Source organism: Lagenorhynchus albirostris, chromosome 8 (genome assembly GCF_949774975.1).
Source record: "Lagenorhynchus albirostris chromosome 8, mLagAlb1.1, whole genome shotgun sequence".
Lineage (NCBI taxonomy): Eukaryota > Metazoa > Chordata > Mammalia > Artiodactyla > Delphinidae > Lagenorhynchus > Lagenorhynchus albirostris.
Window position 1 is genome coordinate 31645553 of NC_083102.1, and position 27220 is coordinate 31672772.

The 27220-nt window shown below is 41.9% G+C and overlaps 1 protein-coding gene, 1 non-coding gene and 1 pseudogene across 2 annotated transcripts in view; 2 read left to right on the forward strand and 1 right to left on the reverse strand.

The window, feature by feature from the left end:
• The window catches only part of CTTNBP2 (cortactin binding protein 2), a 156169-nt gene that overhangs the window by 120156 nt on the left and 8793 nt on the right, over positions 1–27220 (forward strand). The window contains exons 13-19 of the mRNA XM_060156004.1: positions 10529–10615; positions 10693–10792; positions 19071–19223; positions 19395–19582; positions 22877–23055; positions 25332–25531; positions 25886–26068. Of these exons, the coding sequence (XP_060011987.1) occupies positions 10529–10615; positions 10693–10792; positions 19071–19223; positions 19395–19582; positions 22877–23055; positions 25332–25531; positions 25886–26068 (1090 nt within the window). The remainder of the gene's footprint in view (positions 1–10528; positions 10616–10692; positions 10793–19070; positions 19224–19394; positions 19583–22876; positions 23056–25331; positions 25532–25885; positions 26069–27220) is intronic.
• Positions 8404–9062, forward strand: LOC132524925 (hypoxanthine-guanine phosphoribosyltransferase-like; annotated as a pseudogene).
• On the reverse strand, positions 21257–21358 carry LOC132525028 (U6 spliceosomal RNA). Its single transcript, XR_009542158.1, has one exon. It is a non-coding gene; the product is annotated as a U6 spliceosomal RNA (small nuclear RNA).

Consider the following 27220-nt stretch of genomic DNA (forward strand, 5'->3'; position numbering starts at 1 on the left):
TCCTACGTTGGGTGCGTAAATATTTACAATATTATATATTCTCCTTGGTTTGATCCCTTGATCATTATGTAGTGTCCTTCTTTGTCTCTCGTAATAGTCTTTGTGTTAAAGTCTATTCTGTCTGATATGAGAATTGCTTCTCTAGGTTTCTTCTGATTTCCATTTGCCTGGAATATCTTTTTCTATCCCCTCACTTTCAGTCTGTATGTGTCCCTAGGTCTGAAGTGGGTCTCTTGTAGACAGCATATATACAGGTCTTGTTTTTGTATCCATTCAACCAGTGTATGTCTTTTGGTTGGAGCATTTAATCCATTTACATTTAATGTAATGATCGATATATATGTTCCTATTACCATTTTTTAAATTGTTTTGGGTTTGTTACTGTAGGTCTTTTCCTTCTCTTGTGTTTCCCGCCTAAAGAAGTTCCTTTAGCATTTGTAGTAAAGCTGGTTTGGTGGTGCTGAATTCTCTTAGCTTTTGATTGTCTTTAAAAGTTTTAATTTCTCCATCGAATCTGAATGAGATCCTTGCTGGGTAGAGTAGTCTTGATTGTAGGTTTTCCCCTTTTATCACTTTAAATATTTCCTGCCCCTTCCTTGTGGCTTGCAGAGATCTGCTGTTAAGCTTATGGGAATTCCCTTGTATGTTATTTGTTGCTTTTCCCTTACTGCTTTTTTTTTTTTTTTTTTTGGGGCGGTACGCGGGCCTCTCACTGTTGTGGCCTCTCCCATTGTGGAGCACGGACTCCGGACACGCAGGCTCAGCAGCCATGGCTCACGGGCCCAGCCGCTTCGCCGCATGTGGCATCTTCCCGGACCGGGGCACAAACCTGTGTCCCCTGCATCGGCAGGCGGACTCTCAACCACTGCGCCACCAGGGAAGCCCTCCCTTGCTGCTTTTAATAGTTTTTCTTTGTATTTAATTTTTGATAGTTTGATTAACATGTGTGTTGGCGTATTTCTCCTTGGATTTATCCTGTATGTCACTCTCTCTGCTTCCTGGACTTGATTGACTCTTTCCTTTCCCATATTAGGGAAGTTTTCAACTATAATCTCGTCAAATATTTTCTCAGTCCCTTTCTTTTTCTCTTCTTTTTCTGGGCCCCCTATAATTCGAATGTTGGTGCATTTAATGTTGTCCCAGAGGTCTCTGAGGCTGTCCTCAATTCTTTTCCTTTTTTCTTTATTCTGCTCTGCAGTAGTTATTTCCACTATTTTATCTTCCAGGTCACTTATCCTTTCTTCTTCCTCAGTTATTCTGCTATTGATTTCTTCTAGAGAATTTTTAGTTTCATTTATTGTATTGTTCATCATTGTTTGTTTGCTCTTTAGTTCTTCTAGGTCCTTGTTAAATGTTTCTTGTATTTTCTGCATTCTGTATCCAAGATTTTTTATCAGCTTTACTGTCATTACTCTGAATTCTTTTTCAGGTAGAATCCCTATTTCCTCTTCATTTGTTTGGTCTGCTGGGTTTTTACCTTGCTCCTTCATCTGCTGCATATTTCTGTGTCTTCTCATTTTGCTTATCTTACTGTGTTTGGGGCTCCTTTTCACAGGCTGCAGGTTCGTAGTTCCCATTGTTTTTGGTGTCTGCCCCCAGTGGCTAAGGTTGGTTCAGTGGGTTGTGTAGGTTTCCTGGTGGAGGGGACTGGTACCTGTGTTCTGATGAATGAGGCTGGATCTTGTCTTTCTGGTGGGCAGAACCGCGTCTGGTGGTGTGTTTTGGGGTGTCTGTGATCATATTATGTTTTTAGGCAGCCTCTCTGCTAATGTGTGGGGTTGTATTCTTGTCTTGCTAGTTGTTTGGCGTAGGGTGTCCAGCACTGTAGGTTGCTGGTCGTTCAGTGGAACTGGGTCCTAGCGTTTTGATGGAGATCTCTGGGAGAGCTTTCACTGTTTGATATTACGTGTATCTGGGAGGTCTCTGGTTGACCAATGTCCTGAACTTGGCTTTCCCAACTCTGAGGCTCAGGTCTGACACCCATCTGGATCACCAAGACCCTGTCAGCCACATGACCAGGTACATGGGCAGTTTCTTGCCTTTTGGGAAGTCTGAGGTCTTCTGCCAGCATTCAGTAGGTGTTCTGTAGGAGTTGTTCTACGTGTAGATGTATTTCTGATGTATTTGTGGGGAGGAAGGTGATCTCCATATCTTACTCCTCTTTCATCTGGAAGGTCCCTTGAGCCCTATTTTTTTTTTTTTTTTTTTTTGTGGTACGCTGGCCTCTCACTGTTGTGGCCTCTCCCGTTGCAGAGCACAGGCTCCGAACGCACAGGCTCAGCGGCCATGGCTCACGGGCCTAGCCACTCACGGCATGTGGGATCTTCCAGGACTGGGCCACAAACCTGTGTCCCCTGCATCGGTAGGCTGGCTCTCAACCACTGCGCCACCAGGGAAGCCCAAGCCCTAGTTTTAAATGTACAGCACAGAATCCCCATGGACACAGTTCTTGAGAATTATATTGGCTGTCCACTCAAGTATGTGCCATGCTCATTATCAAGAATCATCACTAGGAGATTCTACTTAGTCTTCATACATTCCCCAAATAAGTTTGCTATGTTCCCATAGAAGTAATGTTGTAAATGATGGTTACGTATCTAAGACGGCCCACAAAAGCTCATCAACCCCTTTAGCAGGTGACCAAGTTTAGCCTGAGCTTATTCAGAGTATGGAGGGGCAATGCTGGGTAAGGTCGTAGTGGAAGAAGGAAGCCAGTTCCCTGGTATGAGGAAGAGGTGATTCCAACACCAGTGGATCCTTGGCTTCCCTGGCTACAGTGCAAGAAGATTCTGGCCAGTAGGGCAAGTGTCAGCCCAGAGGAGGTCTGGAGCAGCAAGAGTTCATGAGTGCCAGAGGTGAGGTGACCAGGGGGAAATTATATCCACGAATTACATCTTTTAGTTTTACTTTTTAAATAGTTATAACACCCAAGTTACTACTTCTGGGTTAATAAGTGAGGGCCTATCTTTATTTGAAGTTAGTAACCAAGTCTGATCTTGGCCTTTTTTTTTTTTTTTTGGCGGTGCACAGGCCTCTCACTGTTGTGGCCTCTCCCGTTGCGGAGCACAGGCTCCGGACGCACAGGCTCAGCGGCCATGGCTCACGGGCCCAGCCGCTCTGCGGCATGTGGGATCTTCCCGGAATGGGGCACAAACCCATGTCCCATACATCGGCAGGCGGGCTCCCAACCACTGCGCCACCAGGGAAGCCCTGATCTTGGCTTTTATGGTTTCACTAAGCTAATTTTTAAAAGCATATAGTATGGGTGTCCCTCTGTGTGTGAACTATAATTTCTCTTGAATTCCATTATTCTCTTACACCTATTCTATAAAGAGGGACCTCAGCAAATGCTTAAAACCCCTAACATGAAAGACTGGTTTTGTGTATCCCTGATGCTGGATGTGCCAATATTGTTTGGAGGGATTTTACATGAATAAGTTGACAGTAACTGTATTGTACGTGGCTCTAAAGTCATATATAAATCAGTCCTTTAAAAATTAAGTTCCGGAAGAGGTTGGAACGAACATCTTAGCTATAAAGCATGTCCCTTTATTTTATAACCATTCCAATTTTATTAGCTTGGTAATGACCTTTTATTTTTCATTCTTTTTTAAGTTCAGCATCTCAACACAACTTGGCCTAAAACCGTCTCAGGGTAGTAGAAGCTTTTCCTCAGACTCTGACAAGTGAAGCTCCAAACGAAAGTTGAAGTTTATTGCTTTAAAATAATGCCACAAGTCTGAAAACACATTGCGGGTGCTACATTGACCCTAGTGGAGACTATAGCTCCTCTGGTAAACTCCATTCTGCAGAAAAACACTGTGGAGGGAAAAAAATAAAGGGATGGATGGGATTTTGTGGAGGTCATTGTTTCCATTTAATCCAGAAGTCATTTGCCTCACAAAGCACTAATTGACATGTGATAAGAGCTTCCTGAATAGGCTGTGAAGACACAAGAATAAAAGGAATTGGTACCAACTGTGATCAAAAAGCCCAGTGTCTGTTGCTTAATGAGCAGAAATGTCACACTGTAAGCTTGCACTTAGAAGATAATTCTGGTGACTACAACTCACAATTTAGAAGTTGAATTTCTTTTTCACAAAATAGATCTCCTTTCAACAGAATTCAAATATTTACCTCCTCCTACCCCCAAAAAATCTGTCTGCCTTCCTGTCTGTCTATCTATAATACCTCCCTACCTGTCTATCTTTAGAGCCCTCTGCTGGAAGCATGGAGCATGTATGTTCATTATACCTCAGATCTTGCTATTTGGAGAAATATGGTAGCACTAGAACAGATAAATATGTTTTCTTGGCATAGCTTTGCATGTTTGCACCAGTCTCAGAGCAAGAGGCTTCCATAATTAATTTTTTGTTCAGATCTTAAATGGTCACCAACACAACTGTATCATTTGATGAGGTAGAACAAAATACCATTAACAAAAAATTGATAATGACTGAAATGAGGAGAAACCTACTAATAGGAATCATGCATTAGAATGTCTGAATGATCAGGAAGTCTTTTACCTTGATTTACATACTGAATTCATTTATTTATATTTTACCTTATTCCAGAAAGGATAATAGAGTGTGAACAGAAATGCTTATTGCTAGTGAATGGCCTTTCAATGAAATTTTAATGGAATGTTACCTGTCCCTGAGAACCAACAATCTGAGAAAAAATGAGGTTGGAATTGAAGACAGCTTATCTATGAAGTTGGGTCTCTTGCTGTTATATGATTTCAGAATCAATCTTAAGAAAATGTAGGCAGTTTGACACGATGGCTATAAAGAGCACTCGTGTTTTCAAAAGTGAGACAGTATTAAATAGCAGTGCTAGTTGAAAATCTCAGGGCTAGAATATTCAGTAAATCTTGAAAAGCTGTATCCTGTTCCACTGGTGTGAAACAGTCCATTCCTTGTGAGCGAATTTCTACACTATAAGTCATGGCAGTTTGGGATTAATTTGGAGAGCTCAAGATTTCTGGTTTAAAATTGCACCTGGCAAGTACCCAACACACAATTTCCCACTAAAGTACTTTTTTTTTTTTTTTTTTTGCGGTATGCGGGCCTCTCACGGTTGTGGCCTCTCCCGCCACGCAGCATAGGCTCCGGGCACGCAGGCTCAGCGACCATGGCTCACGGGCCCAGCCGCTCTGCGGCATGTAGGATCTTCCCGGACCGGGGCACGAACCCGTGTCCCCTGCATCGACAGGCGGACTCTCAACCACTGCACCACCAGGGAAGTCCTAAAGTACTTTTTAAAAGTGATAAAACTTCACAATAACAGAGAAAAATAGAACTGAGGTCTTCCTTTGTCAAGAATCTAGAAAAAATTTTCACTAACTTTAGGCGCAAGAGAGTGTTGGGTTTACTTTATTTGAGACCTACCTGAGATTTATTAGGAAACCACTTTTATCTTTCTCTTACCATCTTACTAATGATTCAAAAAAGCAAGATTTACAGCAGCTAGAAAATTGGGCATGTTTCCTTTACTGCCTCTGCTTTTTGCTGCACCATGATATTATCCTCCACCCCCTGTCAACACAGGTCCTTCCACAGCCATTCAGAGTTTGGATCCGAGAAATCCCTGAGCAGGAAGTCGGCGGGCTTTGGTGAGACACTGCTGCATCCAGGAAGTATATTATATCAGCACTCTCGGTGGGACGGGTACAAGAGCATCCTGCTTCCTGTATTGCAGTTCATCTCATGCATTTGTCCGCCAAGGTGGACAGCAGAAGTTCAGTCCACTGCAGCCAGTGCTGGATGCTGGAGTTTAACTAGAAATTATAGACACCAGCCCGCCATTTGTCCAGTGACCTAAGGCAGGAGTTCAGCTGGAAAATCAGTGGACAGCGAGTAAAATCAGTGATGGTCCACACATCCTGCTTCACTGCAGAATTCTTCCTGTGGTTTCACAGTATATGAATACCAATGGCAAGTTAACATTATACCTACGGAAGAATACTGCAGAACAGAACAGAGTTATCCTTCTGAAAACTCAGAAGAACACAGCTTAAAAATACAGAACAAAGGAGTTTGGAAAATTATGTTCATTCTCTAGAGAATGCAAGGGGATAGACTATGAAAGCAGGGCAAGAAAGCCATGATAGAGTGCAGGCTAAGATTAAAAGGAAGAAAGTTGGAAAGGAGATGGATGAAGCAAGGAACTATAAGAACAACTAAAAATGCAATGGCATCATTAAAATTGCCCTTGAGATCACAGAGAGCAAAAGTGAGATGGTAAATGAATGTTCCATTCAGGGCTATGAAAGACTAACGTGAGGAGTTCACTCCCAGAAGGCAGAAGAGAAGGACAGAGAGAGAGAAATGAAGAGATAAGGGGACAGGTGTCTTTACAGAGAACAGCAAGGGAACTTAAGCCTTGTAGTTGTTCCTTAGAATTAGAACTAGAAGAGGAGAAATTAACAAAAACATAATGGAAGAAAAATTTCCCAAGCCAAAAAAGTTTGTGCATATCAGAAGGATTTACCATATTGCATTTAAAATTGGGAGAAAGAGGCCCTAACTATATAAATCTGGGCAACTTTTTTTTTTTTTTTTTGTGGTACGCGGGCCTCTCACTGTTGTGGCCTCTCCTGTTGCGGAGCACAGGCTCTGGACACGCAGGCTCAGCAGCCATGGCTCATGGGCCCAGCCGCTCCACAGCATGTGGGATTTTCCCGGACCGGGGCACGAACCCGTGTCCCCTGCATCGGCAGGCGGACTCTCAACCACTGCGCCACCAGGGAAGCCCTGGGCAACATTTTTTAATGAAAAGTATAATCTGTGTATCCCCAAGCTTCCCCATCACATAGGTACAAATGAGAACATATTATTCTTTAACAATTCTTCTTTAATAATAACTTACCCCTGAAGTCTTATGGCTCTATGGCCTCACTGTCTAAGAAGCAGAACCTCAACTGAACTTTTTAGGTTACTATCTCTCCCATGTCTCTGGAAGAGGCCCTGTCCCAGTCTTGGTCCTGGCCGGCATCTCTACCATTGCTTGGCTCACAGATTCTCAGTACCACAGAAAACAGCCCAGGCCAGCCACTGCTGAGTTCATCCTGTGGCTTTAGGATCCTGATGTTCCTCAGGCAGCTACAGCCACTGTCCTGTGTCTTCCAGCCACGACTCTCCGTGTTGGTGCCCTACCCACAGTGTGAATCCAGCTCTTCCCTTTTTTATGGAAGGCTTAGCAATGGTGGAGTAATATTTAAACTCAGAGAAAATCAGTTGTGGCTACCAGATAAATTGTCTTTCAGAGCCTAAAACCCAGTCCCAAGTGCAACATCAAGGGACCCCTTTAAGAATCACTTCCCTCCTTAGCTCATTTTCAGACACCCAGTGGTCAAGACTACTTTTCTTCCATTTTCTAGGAGTTCCTCTAAGTTTATGTCATGGTCTCCTGGGACGCCAAAGCTCAGGTCTTAAAGTCCCCAGGTAAGGAAGGAGTTCCCTCTTCCTTCCATGCTAAGGGCTTTCCCTCAAGCCTTCCTTTCATATCTCAGAATCTGCCTTTTCCTGTAAGGATCCAGGGGCATAGTCACTGTCTTCGTAGAAGTCTACTCTGGCTATCCTCAAGGATGTGCCCTTCCCCTGTTATGTAAAAGGGAGAAACTCATCAGAGCACAGCAGAGCAACAATAGCACAAAGATATACATGTTCTTACATTGTCCTACTACAAATTATAAAGAGAGAACAGACCCTGTTGTGTCTAACACTTCTCTAAGTATGGGTGGCTCAATCCTCACATATGAGCTTCATCAACTGTACTGGTTAGTTAGGTGCTACACCTACACAGGTGCTTTTCTGCAAGACCTTTCAAGAAGAAAGCTTCTCCCCAGCATGTGGGCTGGGAGTGGGAACTCAGCCCTGGGATCATGACCTCCCCTCCACATTTTACTCCAAACGTCACGGCCCTTGACATACATAAAAGGTCATGGCTTTCTGTCCCAGCACCCACTACATCTCCACATGTTCTTAGGCGAGATATCCTTATACATGAGGATAAAGATGTGTTTTAGACCCTATAGGCTTCCAGGCAAGAGATTTTCATTTTTACAAAGTAAAAGTATCAGTCATTCTCTACCTAGATTTCTGGAATTCAGTGCTTTGAAGAATGGGATCACATAGTTGATTCAAGAATTGAATACTCACGAAGATGTCTTTTATGCAAAAAGTCAACACAAAGGTATCCTCTGATATACAATAGCTGTAAGAAGATTACACCACTGTATCCTTCTTAAAAATCAAATACAGGCGCCTGCGCTTTGAGCGGCGGCGGTGGCGAAGAGTGCTCAGGCGGAGCAGTCTGCTTTCCTGCGCGGCCCCGCCTTCTGCTCGGCCCCGCTGGCTTCTCCCCATACTGCCCTCAGCCCGCGCGCCAGCTGACTCCGTTATGGCAGCCCGCAGCCCCAGCGTCGTGGTTAATGATGTTGAGCCAGGTTATGACCTAGATGTATATGGTATACCTAATCGTTTATGCTGAGGATTTGGAAAAGGTGTTTATTCTTCATGGACTAATTATGGACAGGAACGAACGGCTGGCTCAAGATGTGATGAAGGAGATGGGAGGCCATCACATCGTGGCCCTCTGTGCTCAAGCGGGGCTATAAATTCTTTGCTGAGCTGCTGGATTACATCAAAGCATTGAAGAGAAATAGTGACAGATCTATACCTATGACTGTAGATTTTAGTAGACTGAAGAGCTACTGTAATGACCAGTCAACAGGTGACATAAAAGTAATTGGTGGAGATGATCTCTCAACTTTAACTGGAAAGAATGTCTTGATTGTTGAAGATATAATTGACACTGGCAGAACAGTGCAAACCTTGCTTTCCTTGGTCAAGCAGCATAATCCAAAGATGCTCAAGGTTGCAAGCTTGCCTGTTAAAAGGACCCCTCAAAGTGTTGCATGTAGACCAGACTTTGTTGGATTTGAAATTCCAGACAGGTTTGTTGTAGGATATGCCCTTGACTATAATGACTACTTCAAGGATTTGAATCGTGTTTGTGTCATTAGCGAAACTGGAAAAGGAAAATACGAATCCTACTAAGATGAGAGTTCAAGTTGAGTTTGGAAACATCTGGAGTCCCAGTGAATCACCAGGAAAATTATCAGATGTTCTAGTTCTGTGGCCAGCTGCTTAGTAGAGCTTGTTACATGTATCTTCTAAGAATTTCATCCGTTTTGTATTTTAGAAAGGTCAGTTGCTGCATTCCCGAGCTCTTCATTTGCACTATGAGCCTATAGACTATCATTTCCCTTTGGGTGGATCGTTGTTTGACTTGCGAATGAAAAATCTCTTAAACCACACCACTATTGAATGACAATATTGAAACTGTATCTGTAAGAAACATTGAAAGAGAAGAATGTATTAGTTTTTTAATTGGTATTTTAATTTTTATATATTCAGGAAAGAACAGAAGTGATTGAATATTGTTAATTATACCACTGTGTATTTAGAAAAGAAGTAGTCAGTTTCATATCACTGACAGCATTTAGAGGTATCTTTATGTTGGATAAACCATATGTCCTGGAGTTATTTTAGTAGGTTTCAGTAGTATTAACTGTATTTTCCCACTTGTTCAGATTATTTCTGGCGAACCTTTGTCAACAGTTCCTTTTAAATACAGGTCAATAAGTTCTAAAAACCTGCCACTTTTTGAAGTCTTCAGTGTAAAAATCCTTAAAATAAAGGCTGTCTCTTTAAAAGAAGAAAACCAAATACACACGCATCAACTATGCAGAGGAAAAAGCTGGAAGGAAACATAAAAATATTTACAGTGGTTGCTTCAGTGATTTCTATTCTGCTTCTTTATTTTTCTTTGTATTTTCCAAAATTTCCTGAAAAACAATCATTGCTATTTTAACCTCTGAAAAGTAAAATATGCATTGGGAAAATTCAAACTAAAGAGCATCTGTAAGGGATAATAAAGAAAAAAAATTATGGAACATCTGCAAGGGACAAAAACATGCTAGGAATTGTGTTCCCAGCTAATGTACTAAACCTCAGTGTAGAAAATGGAGGGAGAAGAAGTATGCTCTTTAAAAAAATGCCATCTCTTGCTATAAATATGTAAGTACTATATAAAAGGTAAAATACTATATAAATAATATGTTTGCCAGTGTTTCACATTAAAATGAAAGACTTCACATGCCCAGTGAATGAAGCTAATCCCTAAAATAATTTTTTTTTTTTTTTTTGCGGTACGCGGGCCTCTCACTGTTGTGGCCTCTCCCGTTGCGGAGCACAGGCTCCGGATGCGCAGGCTCAGCAGCTATGGCTCACGGTTCCAGCCGCTCCACGTCATGTGGGATCTTCCCGGACCGGGGCATGAACCCATGTCCCCTGCATTGGCAGGCGGACTCTCAACCACTGCGCCACCAGGGAAGCCCTAAAATAATATTTTTAATCTTTTGAAAGGCTGGTGACAATCAGAAAGGAAATTCTACACTTGTGTACCCCTTTTTTCTCTTCATAGCATTTTTACCTAAGGTTTCTTCTTGTTTTGTTCATAGGTCGAGCAATATCATAATGTCATTTTCCACGGCCCAGAAGGAAGCTTGCAAGACTACATAGCCCATCAGCTTGCACTCTGCATGAAGGTATGGATCACTCACGTACCCTCGCCTTTTCTTTGAAAACACAAAAGCGTATAGAACTAATCACTCTCTTATCACAGCACAGACAAATGGCTGCAGGATTCCCCTGCGAAATAGTGAGAGCTGAAGTGGATACTGGTTTCTCCAAGGACCAGCTAGTAGATCTGTTCATCAGTAGCGGTAAGACCATCTCCACAAACTGAATTGTGATAACCGAAAGGCATGCCCTTCAAGTAAGCCTTTATATGGAAATAAATGTTGTTGCTTGGGGATCAATTTAAGGTGGCTTTTCAGTTATGGAGCAGCTGCGGGATGAAAACTGGGAACCCGGGTGAGCACTTGCAAAAAATTATTTTCATGTACATACCATTGCATCTATTGCACATCCTATATTTTTCTTCTTTTGTTTATAAATTATCTGTTGGGAGCTTACTACATAACTGGCACTAGAGGATACCAGGGGAGGGGGTGGTGGGAGCAGTCCGCCTTAGCAAAACTAAGCATTGCGTTATTGGTGCAGTTTAGAATTGCACGGTGATAATAAGGGGATAGGTTTTTAATAAATGTTATTATTATTCATAAATTCTCTGCAACGAAAGCACCCCTATTGCTGCACCTGGGGTGCACTTCTTTCTCCACGTCATTCTTAGTATGCCATTGGCTGGCACTTCGCTGAACACATGACACGCATGAATTCACTCATTTAATCTCCACAACAGCCCTATGCAAGTTGGTATTATCTCCATTTCAAAGGTGAGGAAAACAGGCGTAGAGAGTTTCAGTAACTTACCACAACTACATAGTGGCAGAACCGTGATTAAACATGTTTATTAATAAAAGTTTTCATAAATTTTCTATCTTAGGCTCCAGAGCGTAACACCCCAAGCTTCAGCACAGGTGGAGTTAGTGTAACTCTGCACAGTATATAGCATGACTAGTGAAGTAAAACTGAAATGGACCAACCTCTGGTCTCCAGAGGCTCAAAACCACAGGGACCCTGGGGAGCGGGTGAAGGAGGGAGCTGTGAGCTGGGTGAAGGGCGAGTTGAAATGTGAATTCAGGTCTCTTTTTTAGGGAGAGGGGTGATTCTTATCTTTGGAGCTGTGATCAAGGGAGATACCTTGTGGCTGGGACAGCTGGTGACCAGGTTGAGGAAGAAGGAAATTACCAGGAGTTCCTAAGTCAAGAAATAAAATTAAGAGGCAGGTTTAGAGGGGAACTGAGGACTCCACAAGCCTAGAAGCACATTTTGGGGACAAGAAAATCCCACCAGAATCTGAATGTTGTTCTAGTACTCAGGTCAGTCTTTGGTCAGAAACTAGTGAGAGTAAGCTACAGAGAAAAGCTGTTTTCTCTGATGATGATACTAACAATAGCTAATGTCTATTAAGCTTTGACTCTGTAAACACCCTGATTTATAAACACTTGAGACAAGAGGGTTAAGTACGCTGCAGTGAGGACGCAGTGGATCCTGCAGTGAGGATGCAGCACAGTAGGACTCAAACTAGGCATTCCGGCTTCTCAGCTGGACCCGAGTCACTACCCACCGCTGCTCCTCAAAAACTCACCTGCCCCAATTTTTTTTTCTCCCCTTAGTTTTATAACAAAAGCCCCCTATGGTTTTCAGCATTCAGTCTTGCTTCATTTCAGAGTAAGAAGTTAAAATATTGTTCTCTCACCCTATCAGAGTAGATAGCAATTAGACTGAATGCTGCTCTAAACTTAGAGAGCTAGAAAAAGAAAAATCTGAGAGCAGTGAATTAGGTCAAGAAGGATGCGAAGGTGACCAACTCAGCATTTCTAAATCCTTGGGGAGCATCTTCTTAGAAAGAACTCTTCTTCCTAATTTCTCAGTTTGGTGAGTCTCTTGGCACCCCACAGTTGGAACTCAGGTCCCCCTGGCAGAATTGAAAACCTAAATGCCCACGGGTGCCAAAAAGCCACATTAAGGGGTGAAGCAGGCTGGTTGGGGCTGGAGGGGAGGGGAAGCCTGTCTCCATCGCCACGAGGGCAGCAGCTCCCAGCTGCGAGCAGCTGAGTGTAGACTCAGTGACGTGAGGTCTTGTGACTTGGAAGAAGCCAGACATCCTGGTTCTTAAGTGAAAATTTGGGAGGTTTTTCTTTCAATGTTTCAATGTTTTCAACTGTCTTAATTTTTAAGCCATGTTAGGACCGTCTAGAACCCCCAGGTCCTCTGAGTCATGGACCCCTCACTCCCGTCCCACAGCCAGTCCATGGTCATGTCCTTCCAGATGGATCTCAGTGTGCCTTTATGCCTCCTTTTACTATATTTTATCTACTTTCCTGTAAGTGGCTGCTTCTACCTCTTGTGCTCCCTGAACATCCTTCACAGATCACCAGACACCTGATTAAAAGCGCTCTGTGATTCTTGACTCCCACATGCCCCAGTCACCCACTGAACTACGTCAGTCCCATTCAGGGTCTTCCATTCTAGGACACTGATCCACTTAATTTGCTTATCAGACCCTTTTTAATTTAATTTAATTTAATTTTTTGAGATATAATTGAGATACAACATAGAGTAAGTTCAAGGTATACAATTCGTTGATTTTTTTTTTTTTTTTTTTTGCGGTACACGGGCCTCTCACTGTTGTGGCCTCTCCCATTGCGGAGCACAGGCTCCAGACATGCAGGCTCAGCGGCCATGGCTCATGGCTCATGGCTCATGGCTCATGGCCATGGCCACTCCGCGGTATGTGGGATCTTCCTGGACTGGGGCACGAACCCGTGTCCCCTGCATCGGCAGGCGGACTCTCAACCACTGCACCACCAGGGAAGCCCCAATTTGTTGATCTGATACACTTTTATATTGCAAAGTGGTTACCACGGTAGCATTAGCTAACATCTCCATCACGTCACATAATTACCATTCCTTTCTTACAGTGAGAACATTTAATATTTACGCTTAGCAACTTTCAAGTATACAACAGATACAGTATTAACCCCTGAAACTTATTCGACTTACAGCTGAAAGTTTGTACCCTGTGACTGACATCTCATTTCCCTCACCCTCCAGCCCCTGACAACCACCATTCTACTCTTGTTTCATCAGTTTGGCCTTTTTAGATTCTACGTACAAGTGATATCATGCAGTATTTGTCCTTCTCTGTCTGACTTATCTCACGTAACATAATGCCCTCAAGGTCCATCCATGTTGTTGCAAGTGGAAGGATTTCCTTTTTTCTCATGGCTGAATGACATTACATTGTATATGTATGCCACATTTTCTTTATCCATTCATCTCTTGATGGATAGTTAGATTGTTTCCGTATTTTGCTCTTGTGAATTATGTTGCAGTGAACACAGGTGTGTGGATAATCTCTTCAAGATCCTGATTTCATTTGCTTGAGATATATACCCAGAAGTGGGATTGCTGGATCATATGGTAGTTCTATTATTGTTTTTTTGAGGACCCTCCGTACTGTTTTTCGTAGTGGCTGCACCAATTTATATGCCCACCAACAATGTGAAAGGGTTCCCTTTTCTACACATCCCCACTAACATTTGTTAACTCTTATTGATGATAGCCATTCTAACAGTTATGAAGTGATATTTCATTGTGGTTTTGATTTACATATCCCTGATCGTTAGTGACGCTGAACCTGTTTTCCTGTACCTATTGGTCATTTGTATATCTTCTTTGGAATATCTGACCCTTTTTAAAAATAGGCATCTAAGCTCCAGCAGAATACAGTATTTCTTCCTCACATGTCCTTTGCTTTCCCCCTGTCCATGTCTTTGTTTATGCTGCAGCGTTCATCTAGAATTACTCTAAAATTTCATCTAGAATAAGCACACAAACTGCCCCCCCCACACACACCCATAACTACTGCATGGCAGGTACTGTGTAAAGTACTGTGTGGTACAGGCCTGGTTAAAATAGACATGGAAGCCCCTGTTGAAATACTCTGAGGACACCCCCAAATGAAGGCTTGTCGGAGCCCTCCAGGTATGCCAACTACCTCTGATGAACTGCAGTAGGCTTTGTTTACCCCTGTGCCCCACCTAACTATAGTTCAAGGCGGTGAGGGTATTATTTGGGCTTTTGTGTTGGTCCACACACATGTTATGAGCTCCTTGAAGGCTAGTAATGTAGCTTATTCTTCCATTCCACCTTGTACACTGATTGCCAATAATTACTTGTTGAATGAGTGCATGAACCTGATACAAGAAGTAGCATGCGCAGAGAAAAAGGGAATGTTAATCGCATTTAGTTGTCAGCAAGTGGAAGAACTTGCTAACAGTGGAGGTAGAGAGAAGTAAGATTAGAGAGTGCAGAAGTTGTTGAGACAGTAGTTGATGATAGGGCATAAAAATAGAGTGAATTGGATTTGAAAAAAGGAAGTTTTCAAATGACAGACTGAGGCCAAAAAGTCTCCACTCTACTCTCTTATGTAGGAAATAGTGCAGCATCTCCAAATAGTAAAGGAGTTTTATTCGGTATTGGGCTTAGTAATTTATATGTATGAAATCCCTCTTTCTTATTTTTAATAACAAAAGTAAGATATAAACACAAGATTCACCTGCTGAGGCCTTGAGTGCAGTTATCCAAGTTAGCACGTGGAGCTTATCATAGATCCCTCATTTGGCTTATTCCCCACGTCTGGTCAGTCCTGAGTTCTTTTGAATCTGCTTCCTATATCTCACCTCCCCCTCCTGCTCTCCAGTCCCCCTACCACCTATCATTTCTTGCTCAAGGGCCTGTGGAGGCCTCATCACTAACCCTTCTTGTTTCCTCTGCTTTCGCTCCTTCCACAAGCCCTCTGCAGGTGTCCAGAGGGCTCACCCTACAATAGAAACCTGCTCATGACACTTTCCTGCTGTTATACTGCAGTGGCTCCAGAATAAGCGCTGAAGGTCTCTGAATGTCATGTCAAGAGCGTTACCGGCTGGCTTTGGATCTTCCCCTTGCTGCTGTCCGTCCTCATCTTCTAAAACTCCATCCACTGTCACCATCACTTTCATAGCAGTAGGCCCCACTGCTGCTGACTGGTGGCCAATGACGAGATCATGGAGAACGGAGAATGTACACTTTGAGTAGATGGGGACACCAGAAGCTTCTGAGCAGTGCCAGGGACTCACAAGTGAGCCAGAGGGAAGGACCGGTGGTGTGGTGTCACTTCTTTTGTAGTGCAGAAAGCCCCTAGCAGGGAATTTTCTTTGGTCAAAGGGTGATGGAAAAGGACAGAATGTAGAGAAGGCTGAGATCTGGATCAGAGAAAAGGAGCTTCTAGGCTGTTCCACGTAAGCTTTTAGAATAATTAGAGGACAGGAATTATGTATCAGCTACTGTCTTGCGTTTCTTTTTTTACGAAGAAAGTAAACGGATCAAATCATATGACTCCCAAGTGAGGAATATACTGATTCATAAGGTGTTCTAAACTTATTCCTGGTTTCTAACTTTATTTTCTTAAAAAAAAAAAGTTTAAACTACTTACATTCAGCTGGAGGTTAGAACGTTGAACTTGCATCTTCCAATGGGCATAGCACATACATTACCTTATATGTTCCTCTCTACGACTCTGTAGAAGAAAGCCAGTGAAAAGAGACACAGAGAATGAATAAAAGACGTGTATGAGTGAAAAAATACAAGAAGGAAGAGTAGCAGATTTGTTTTTAAATAATTAGCTTTAAGAATCTAAAACTTGGGGCTTCCCTGGTGGCGCAGTGGTTGAGAGTCCGCCTGCCGATGCAGGGGACGTGGGTTCGTGCCCCGGTCTGGGAAGATCCCACATGCCGTGGAGCGGCTGGGCCCGTGAGCCATGGCCGCTGAGCCTGCGCGTCCGGAGGCTGTGCTCCGCAATGGGAGAGGCCACAACAGTGAGAGGCCTGCGTAACGCAAAAAAAAAAAAAAAAAAAAGAATCTAAAACTTACATGGAGACTAAAATGGTGCCAGTGAAGAAAAGAATGTAGAACAGAAGATCAGTTCAGAAAGAATGGCGTAGCCCTTATGCAAGCAGTGGGTATTTTGTGTTTATTTTAAAATAACATCTTCCTTCTCATATTGACTTTTGTGAGAGACCATCACATCACATGCCTCCATTATTTGGTAAGGAGGGTCTGAACGTGTATTAGAATTGGGTCATATTTCTCCTCAGTATAAGGTATTGAGTTAGGTTAGCAAGACAGATACATTTTAAAATTACATGTGACAGTGGTAGTTAAAAAAAAAAATTAAACACTAGATTGGTATTTTAAAATAATATTTAGGATTCCTGAGAGAACTTTCTACTTCAGAAGTAATAACGATAGAATTACTGTAATAATATGTAATTGAAGGCTACATAAATGAGTTTCTTCCTTGGACCCTGCGTTACCGGAGGCTCTTTGGAGGTCCGTCCCTTGCTTCTCATCTGGACTCAGAGCATCATCCCTGCAGAGCCTTGTTTTAAGTGGACAGTGTAAAAGATGGGCTGCTTCCATCTCCAAAGAGGAGATTATGGACTTGGGGTCACCTTAGATATAAAGGAGTTTGGATTTAACTATAAATGTGATATGTTAATTATTTTTAAGCTAATGAGTCTTGCTCTAGAACTAGCTATCCAGAACTTTTAATACAAGGGTATGAAAAACTGGACTATAGCCCTGAGCCTAGCCAAGTGAGTGTCTGATTAAGATTACTGACCTCTGGAGAGGGGCAGAGCTGACATACCTATAAAGTTGGAAGCAGGGGAAAAAAAGGGTAGATTAGTTTCAGAAATAGGGCTTTGAATTAGCATGGGGCAAAGGGAATCCAAATGGCTGACTTTCCAACAATAGGCCGAAAGGAATCTCTAGCTATAACATGGGGTGAGTGGCCACCTTATGTCTCCATGAACCCTGATCAGAGGCTGAATAATCCTTCAAACCCAAAGGTGTAATGAGTTTCTGTTTCTATGGTTGGTTAATATTTTAGAATTGAAACCATGTTAAATAACTTGAACTAGACATGCTATTTCACAACTAAAATGAAATTTACATTTGGACCAACTTGCTTTAGGTTGTTGAACTTAAGTGGTCAGATGGAGAAGCAGATGTTACTGAAAAAATTGAACATATGAGGCCATCAGCGTTGAAGACAAAGCTTTTCACCAAAAACCCCAGTCTGTTTGACCCTGATTGGTACCTCAGAGGAGACCAAGATGAACAAAGATGAGGTGGAAACCCAACCCAACTGTTATGAACAGCACCCCACACCCCTTTTGTCTAGGGCACAAGCTGTCCATTAAATGTGGGGTTAATTAAGTCACTGACAATACAGTCCTTGCTTGTGGACTCAGGAGAATGAGTTTGTGTCTTTCCAAGAGACATCCTGCAGTCCTATAAACTCGTTTATTTCCAGCCTGAATCCTCCCTTGCTGCCTCCATCCTTTTGTCCCAGCCCCTGCTGGACATCTCAAGAGCAATGCCTCACTCATCACTCAGGCCTGAAACATAACCCATCACCACCTCCCCTGCCTCAAGCGTTTTCCTGCTCATGTGCCCTCTGTCTCCATTCACTGCATGGCCTCTTCTCCGGTGGGAACTTGTGAGTTGTCTCTGCTATTCCCTCTCCGCCCCTCTCTCAAGACATCAGCCACTGAGCTTTGCTCACTTCATCTCAGACTATCCTTTTGTTCTGTGCCTTGGCCCTGGATGAGGCTCCTGTTACCTCTTGTCCTCACCTCAGCAGTAAGAGCCTGTAGGAGGGACCTAGGAAGGACCTGCTGGTCTCTGAGTTCCTGTCTCCGTAATTTTATGAATATTTTATATATGTGTAATTTAAAGATCATTTAAGGATTTTAACATTTTGTATTCTGAAATATCCATCTATAAAATACATACTGCCTATTTTTACAGATCAGTGAATAATTTAAAATAAAATTGTCATTTAACCACTGACCAGGTCACAAAATAGAACATTCTCAGCTTCCAGAATGGGCCCATGTGCCCCACCCCTGTTCACAAGGGGTGGGGCACATGGAGGTAACCACTAGTCTGTCTTCTGTGATAATCATTTCTTTCCTTTTTAAAAATAGTTTTACTATCTATGAATCCCTAAATTATAAGGTTAGTGTTGCCCCTGTTTGAACTTCAAATGATGGCATCATATTGTGTGTAGCCTTTTGTGATTTGTTTCTTAATATATCGTTTGTGACAAGTCTTCATGCGGTTGCTTGTAGCTGTGATTTGTTCACTTTCATATCCGTTGTATGAATATACTCCTATCTAGTCTGTTGTTGGTAGAGATTCGAGTTGATTCCATTTGGAATCTGTTGTGGAACTAATGTTGGATCATTGTGTCTGTGTATCTTCAACTGTATTCAGTAATGCCAAACTGTTTTCCAGAATCCTGTACTCTCCCAGCAATGTCAGAGCATTCCCATTGTGTCACGTCTTTGCTAACACTTAAATCTTTGCCAGTTTTTATAGGTTTTTGTAAAATCTTTAATCACTGAATTTCCTTTTTGACCACAGCATGTCTGATCCCAGTGAAACAATCTCCTGCTAACAAGAAAATCATCATCATCTTAGAGAATTTGGAAAAATCTTCATTGTCTGAGTTACTGGGGGACTTTCTGGGACCTCTGGAAAATCGCAGCACTGAAAGCCCCTGTACTTTCCAAAAAGGTAAAGATGGTAGAGAGACCATGCTGAGAAGCAGGCTGCTTTGAGATCCTTCTAATCTTTCTGTTTCCCAGAGCACATGTTATGCTTCATGGTCGTCTTTCTTTCACTTATTTGAACTTGTCCCCTACTGTGGCTTGCTGAGGTTGGACTGTTGCTTTTGGTTTGTTTCAGGAAACAGAACGTCCGAATGTTATTACTTTCATGAGAACTGCTTTTTGTTGGGAACCATTGCCAAGGCCTGTCTCCAGGGCTCCGACTTGCTGGTGCAGCAGCATTTCCGCTGGGTACAGCTGCGGTGGGATGGCGAGCCCATGCAGGGGCTGCTGCAGAGGTTCCTAAGGAGGAAAGTCGTGAATAAGGTAACAAACCACAGGCACAGCCTATTGCTGGGAGAGGGGCCTTTAGTGTCAGGTGACCCAGGCTTGAGCTGTACCACTTACTGTGTGGCTTCCAGCGAGTAAAATTTGGGGATATGCAAGGGTTAAATAGGATAATGCATGTAAAACCCATAGCAGTTTCTGGACTATATTAAGTATTTTAAAAAATAGGTTTTATTTTTTTTATTAACTATTCTCGAGGAGTCTCTCCAAGTTCTAAACGCTGTGGGAAACAAGATTAGAAAATTAATCACTCTTCTTAAGGAAAAGCTACTGCTTCCTTGGAGCCTTCATTATCCATCCCTCAAGCTAGTTTTAATATTTGTTACAGTGCGCTATTAAAAAGTCACATGAAGAAAATTAGAAATCTCTATCTGTTGACACATTTTCAAGAATAATAATCACTTTTAGTGATTTTTCAGAATAATAAAATATTCTGTATTCTATCAAGATAACAAAATTAATTCAGTGCTGACCAACTCGAGTATATCACTATTTAATATTCATAAGTTGGGCCAGTAGCTGAGTGTCTGGGTGGACTTGAAATAAAAGAGCTCGATTTAGCAAGATTTTATCACTTAATCCTGCACAGTTGGGCCACACTTGGAGGACAGGATCTTCATTGTATCAGCACAGGATTTTAAGCTGTAGGTAACACAACACCCCACTGCTAGCTGCTTCACACACACAGGCGGCTTTTTTCCCTTACATAACCAGATGCCTTGCAGTAGGTGTTGATGATGTCCATTCACACCTCTGTGATGTCAGGTCCCAGGTCTGGGTGAGTCTCTTGACCTCCCTTCAGGATTGCAGGACTTTGGGCATCACGCCCTCACACAAACTTGTTCATAGGCAGGAAGCAGGATGCTGTGCAGAGAGGGAACTTCGGCTTCCTTTGTCTCCTCATTATCAGGGGGAAGGAATCTTTTTCTGAAACTCCCAGAAAGAAGATTTCCCCTGAATGGTTTCATTCACCAGACTGGTTTCATGCACACCTCTACGCCAGAGACCTTGGCTAGAACTACCTTCCCAAGGCCAAAGCTCTCCACCAAGTTCCTGAACAAAATTCGGTGTCCGTTATGTTAGAGTGTGTGAACGTACGTGCGGTTGTGGAGTTGGGGCCATGGGAGGCGGGTGGAGGGAGAAGTGTGGGATGGGAATGCCTTTGGTAATTCAGTGAACAGTGCCTGCTAGTGGTGATTTGCGTTAATATCTGAAATTCCTAATTGAATCAGAAATCCTCTGTCCCAAGCTCTGCTAAAGTCAGTTGCCTGGTCGTAAATATATTCTTTTGACCAAAGCACATCTATTATATGACCTCAACCAGTAGGAAGAAAGGTGAGGCAAAGACAGTCATAGGTATACAGCTTTTCAGATTATTGATACTTCCATTAACTTCATCACTATTAATATTTAAATCTTATTGCCAAAAAATTCACCTAAATAATTGCAAAAGATACCAGTTTTTTTTCTTAAAGACTTTTTTTTAGAGCAGTGTTAGGTTTACAATAAAATTGAAAAGAGGGTACAGAGATTTCCCATCTACCTCTTGCTCCCTACACATGCATAGCCTCCTCCATTATCACCAGAACGGTGCCTTTTCTTATCAAGGAGGAACCTACACTGACACATCAAAATCCCTGGTTTGCCCAAGAGAAAAACATGGAATGCTTCACGAATTTGCATGTCTTTCTTGCACAGGGGCCATGCTAATTTTCCTTGAAAGGTACATCTTACCTGGTAAAGTGTACCTCCTTTTCCCTCCTCTGGCTCTCTGGTAAACATAGTTTGAAAAGGATTGATTTTACTTATTTGGAAAGGAAAGTTCCAAGCTTCAGGCTCTACACTTTCCTCCATTGTGTTTGCGAATGGTCCAGTGGGGTGTGCTCTGAAGAACAGAAAGGGGAGGGGAGGTAATGCCTTTCATTTATCAGGAATCACTTCAAGTAGGTTAATAAAACGGATTCCAGGGTAGGAGTACAATGGGAATGAATGACTCCTGCAAAACGCCAGAAATCTTGTAACTGCAGGATGGAACCAAATACTTGGGGGCACTTAGAAGCACACTGGCACGTGATCAAAACTTCTTCTTCCAGCTCCTCACAGGGATATAAGTAAGCAGACCTTTTTTGGACAATACCAGGCTTCTAGTATTTAATAAAAAATAGTTATACTTTATTTAGTAGGAAATTAATATTCAGCTATTAATTGTAGCACATGATCTCATTCTCTCTGGAAGAGGATCAGAGAAAGTGGGAGAAATATGATTGTTCCTCTTTTGAAGAAAAGGGAAACTATGATAAACAGATCCCAAAGCCTCATGTAACACAGTGATGTTACTTTAACGGAGCTGCTAGAATCACTGAACCACTCTTTCTTTTTTTTCTAGGCCAAATTCTATCCCTTCATGTAGGACATAAAAACATTCATGTATTATCCTCAGTCTTAATATCATAATTCCTTGGTAAAGTAGAGATTTATGTGAATCTGCTTTCTTATAAAATACAGAGTCAATTGCTGTATCTGACTTCTAAATATTTGAGAGATTTCTCCTCATAGTAAATAAACCTTTGTCCTTTTGTGACCCCTCTGTACTACCAAAAAGGGACCTTTTGTAAGATATAATTAACTATTCAACTATAAGATATAATTCTCCCATTCAGCTGTGTGTTATACAGTATTACTTAAAATTTGCACGTTTTAAAATTTGAAAACATACTTCTTTATGCTGTCAGAGCATTTTGATGAAGTTATCATTTTAGCTGAGCCTTCCTTCTAGGGGAATTAGAAGTAATACAAGGTGAACATGCCACAGATCCAGGTATGCCATCTTATAACTTACCCAAAATATTAAAATATTTAATGTAATTTTAATTTCATTTATTCAGAATCCTTTTTTGAACACCTGCTATTTGCAAGACCTTGTGAGGAATTCTATACACATGTGAAAAACGATTTCTTCCCGAATTGATGTTTAAGAATTCATCCAAGTAAGACACCTCATCCAAGGTGTCTTACTGCACTATCATGTCTGAATCCTTTCACTGCGTGTAATAAGCTGCAGATCTGTATCTGTATCTCGTGCTAACACACGTCATAGAGTATGTTATTACCTGGCCCTCTTCCAGCCACCCCAAGTGAAGGTAAAATCAGATTTGGCTACAGTTTCATTGTACAGTTTGAATTTTTATATTTTTAATTTTGGAGTGTTCGAAACAAAAGGACAAGCAGCACTGTTCTAAACCAAGCCCCCGTCTTCCCCCTCCCTGTCTCTAGTTCAGGGGTCAGGTGCCCTCTCCCTGCGACCCCGTGTGCAAGACGGTCGACTGGGCCCTGGCTGTCTGGCGCCAGCTCAACTCGTGCCTGGCCCGCTTGGGCACACCGGAAGCACTTCTTGGGCCAAAGTATTTCCTGTCTTGTCCTGTAATCCCAGGGCATGCCCAAGCGACAGTGAAGTAAGTGTCATCGATCCTTCTTTGCCTATTTAAAGTAGAGCCCTGGCTGATAGGGAATGTTTGGGGGTGAGAAAGCTGAAGGGGCCACCTTGTGCCACCTCTTGTTGTGAACACGGAAAGCCAGTGCCCTGTGCTCCTGTCAGAGGACGACCGTGACTCATGTGGTGGGTACTTCCTAAGGAAACTATTTTGCTAAGACTGGATAGATCCCAATTTCCCTGTTTACAAAACTTTCATCAGACTCGTGTGCGACTTGCTGGGCAGTGTCTCCTGGGGAAGGCCCACATGAGACATTAGGTCAAGTATCCTGTAACCATCCCCCTACCCCACCCCCCAAAAAACCCACTTACATTCTGTTGATGAATTGAAAAGCTTCCTCTTTTATTAATGAGACTTACGTACTTACTGTGTTTTAGAGCAGCTTATGAAAACAGACATATATACAGTAAGGTTAATGAAATAGAAAATTAGAAGGAAATTGAAAGGAGGAAAAAACTTGTCACCATTCCAGCTTACTTAGTAAGGGTTCTGTGATTCGCTGTTAGATTTGATTCTGTACTTTCTGGCATCCTGGACAGAAATCTATTTTGGAAAGCGGGGTATGCAGATAATATGTCTTCTCTATTGTAAGACAAGCTATCAGTTTAATAACAGCTAATTGAGGGAACACAAGAAGTGCTATATTAAAAAGTATACAGCAATTTCTTGTTAAAAAGCAGAAATACACTTATTTAATTACCCCTTTGTTTATCAGTATCATGAGTAAATTTAAGCCTTTTTTTTTTTTTTTTTTTTTTTTAATGTCCAGAGCCTCAGGATTCTTAGGAAGCAGTTTTGGCCTTTCCTGTCTGCTGCATGGTCATTGTCAAGAGCTAGAGGCTCTGAGATTGTTACCTTATCTGCAAGCTGACAGGTTAGCCTGCCACATTCAGGATGTGGCTTCTGACCCAGCACTGCATCACTCAGAGCACAGCCACAGCCTAGGCTTCGTATTTGCATTGGTTTCCCCACCTCCTCAGGCCCTATGGGGTGATGCATACTGGCCCAGGTGGATGCTGGCTTTGTATCAAAGCTGTGGAACTGTGAGCTTGGGAATCACCCAGTTTTCTAACGGGGATGCTGGCAAATCTGCCCAGGAAGGACATATAACTTTCATTATCGTCAGGAAACAAATCTGCCCTCTGCTCCAGAAGGAGACACTGTCTCTGTTTTTCCAAATCGGTTTACGATAGTAAAACAGCCTTGAAAAGATAATCCAGAGCAACAGCTGACACAAGAGGTACAGAAATGCCACGGAGAGTTAGCTCCCAACAGCCATATTAAGGAGCTGCCTTTTTAAAAAAACTATATATTGTTTTAGCCAAGGGTTATGTCATCTTTACCCCTTCAGCACCTTTAGGAGTACTTTTTTTTCCTGTGTACTTTTTTTCCCCCTGAATTACGTGTCACTAGACATTAACAGAGCAGCTGACAATAGATGCTTGATACTGCGTAAATAGTTTTAAGGGTCTGGAAAGGCTTATGTCAGTATCTAATAACTTTGAAAACTTTCCTATTCTGGGAGATGGAGTTTTGTCTACAGCCTTTAACTGTATTAACTGTTTTTTAATGCTGCAACAAAGTGTAATCTTTTTTGAAGGAATTTGATTGGCACTAAGTGCTCCACGTTTGGGCTGAAGTCCCGCAGCAGCTACAGCTATTAATGCAAAGAGTCCACCTGAGGCCGTGGCTGGTTGATCCCATCCCCTCTCTACAGGGCTAACCCACCACGTGCAGACGCTGAGCCCCTGCCTTGGGGCAGGCAGATTTAATTTGCCAGGGATCATAAAATGTATCCCAATTGCAGAAATACTAAAATACAATATATGCGTCTTATTAAGGAAAATGGCAAATAAGCTTAAGCTATTTAGACACAGACTTTCAGGAAATCTTTTTCCAGACTTCTTTAGTCTATAAAGTTTTCCATGTATTTTTTTCCCTTTCCATATATTTAATTTTATTTGTGCATTCAACACTCCAGCTCTCCAGGATCTTATAAAGAAAAATGTGAGCGACATGTTAGCAGTTTCATTTGAAATACATTGTATTTTTAAGGCAAATTCAAACTACTTTGGTGTTGGATAATTTCACGTATTCCAAAATGACCTGGGAAAGGTAGCCTGTCCGTAGAAACACTTAGGTTTTGTTGCACAGTCTTCCAACCTGTTCCCCGTAGAGTTGTGTGTGATTCCTGAGAGGTTTGGTCCTAACTGTGAAACCCACTCCTCTCTCGGAAGGTGGATGTCTAAGCTGTGGAATGCTGTCATTGCACCCAGAGTTCAAGAAGCAATATTGTCAAGAGCCTCTGTGAAAAGACAACCCAGCCTTGGGCAAACAACTAAAAACCCTAGCCAGGGACAGCAGGCTGTGGTTAGAGCTGCTCTCAGCATCTTGCTTAATAAAGCTGTTCTGCATGGCTGTCCCCTCCAGAGAGCAGGTATGTGGGTTCACGCTGGGAGGAGAGGAAATTCACACTCTTATGTAATGCTTGCTTGAATTTGTTTTTAGGGTGCTCTATTTTCTCTCTTTGTAATGAGAGAAATTATCTCCATGTAATGGATGTTGCACAACACAGCTTTAGAACTCTCTATTTTTTCATTACTGGCTCATGTTTAAATACCAGACTTCAAAGTAAAGTTTGCTGGTTGACAAAACGCCTGCTTGGGTATTACAGGCCTGTGATTTTGAAGAGGCTATTTCTTTAAGTATTGGAAATGTTGGATTTTACTCGACTCTGAAACTGCATTATTGCTTCTGTCCTTTTGACAAAACATGGTTTATGCTATTTCAGAGCTAGACCAGCATACAGCTGATTTCAAAGGAGGAAGTTTCCCTTTATCCATAGTTTCAAGTTACAACAGTTGCAGCAAGAAGAAAGAGAGTGGTGCCTGGAGAAAGGTGAGCACCAGTCCTCGCAAGAAGTCTGGCCGGTTCTCTTCACCCACCTGGAACAAGCCGGACCTGAGTGAGGAAGGTAAGGGGGGCAGGCATGTCACCCACACGTATGTGGGCATCCATGAGGTGGTTTCTGAATGCAAACGTGCTTTATTTTTATCACTCTGCATTCAACAAAGCAAAATTCTGAGTATTTCAGATACATATTTTCATGGAATAAAACACGTGGTAGTTACACTCCAAAAATATTTGAGAGCCCCCTACCTGAAAAAATAATCTTTCATACTAGAATTCTGAAATTAAATCTTTACCATGTTAATGGTCATCTGCTTTTTATTAATTTGATTTTCTTGGGATGCACACAATTATATTTATGTAATACAAATTGACACATAAAAGGAAAGAAATATGCCAATATGCATTCCTAAGCCAACCTTAAATTTTTAGAAGTATGTGTTATAGATGTATTTGATACCAGTTTAAGGTCTTTACAAGTGAGTCAGTCAGCTTTACACATTTTTTTCATACATGGGATGTACTGTGTACCAAGTTTTATTCTAAGCACTGGAAATAGAGCAGTGAAAACAGGAGATAAAAATACCTCCCCTCATAAAGTTTACATTCTAATAAATTATTAGACCTCTTCCTTTTGGCTTTGATAATAGCATAATCAGTTGTACAAATTTTAAATGTCCTCCCTAAAGGCAATCATATTTGAAAAGATGTTCCAACCTCATATGCATTGTGGATTTCTGTTACATGTAATTGAGGTCTTCAGGAGCCCCCTTGCACCCCAAAATGTTCTGTTTTATGTAATTTTATGGCAAGTTGACAGCAATGGGGTTGCTAAATAAAAGAATATGATGCCTAAAATCTTTCTTAGAGCAGAAAAAGTTGCTTTTATTACTATATTTTTATATTGAAGCTTATATTGATTTTTAATAAAAATTTAATATGGTTTTAACCATATCAGTACATGCCAGAGTTCTGTAATTACCCCAAGTATGTGAAAATAAATTGTGAGCACTTTTTTAAATGACTGAATGGACAGTCACTGAAAAAAAATATAAACTCTCATTGTAAAGATAAGTTTTATGTATTTATAATGGGATACATTCTGATCCCAAAGGCTTGCCCTTACTTCCTAAAGTTAGAGTGTTTGATTCAGGGAATAAAGTCATGAGACTCTAGCCCCCCAGTAGAGCAAAGAGTCTCCCTCAGATGACTTTCT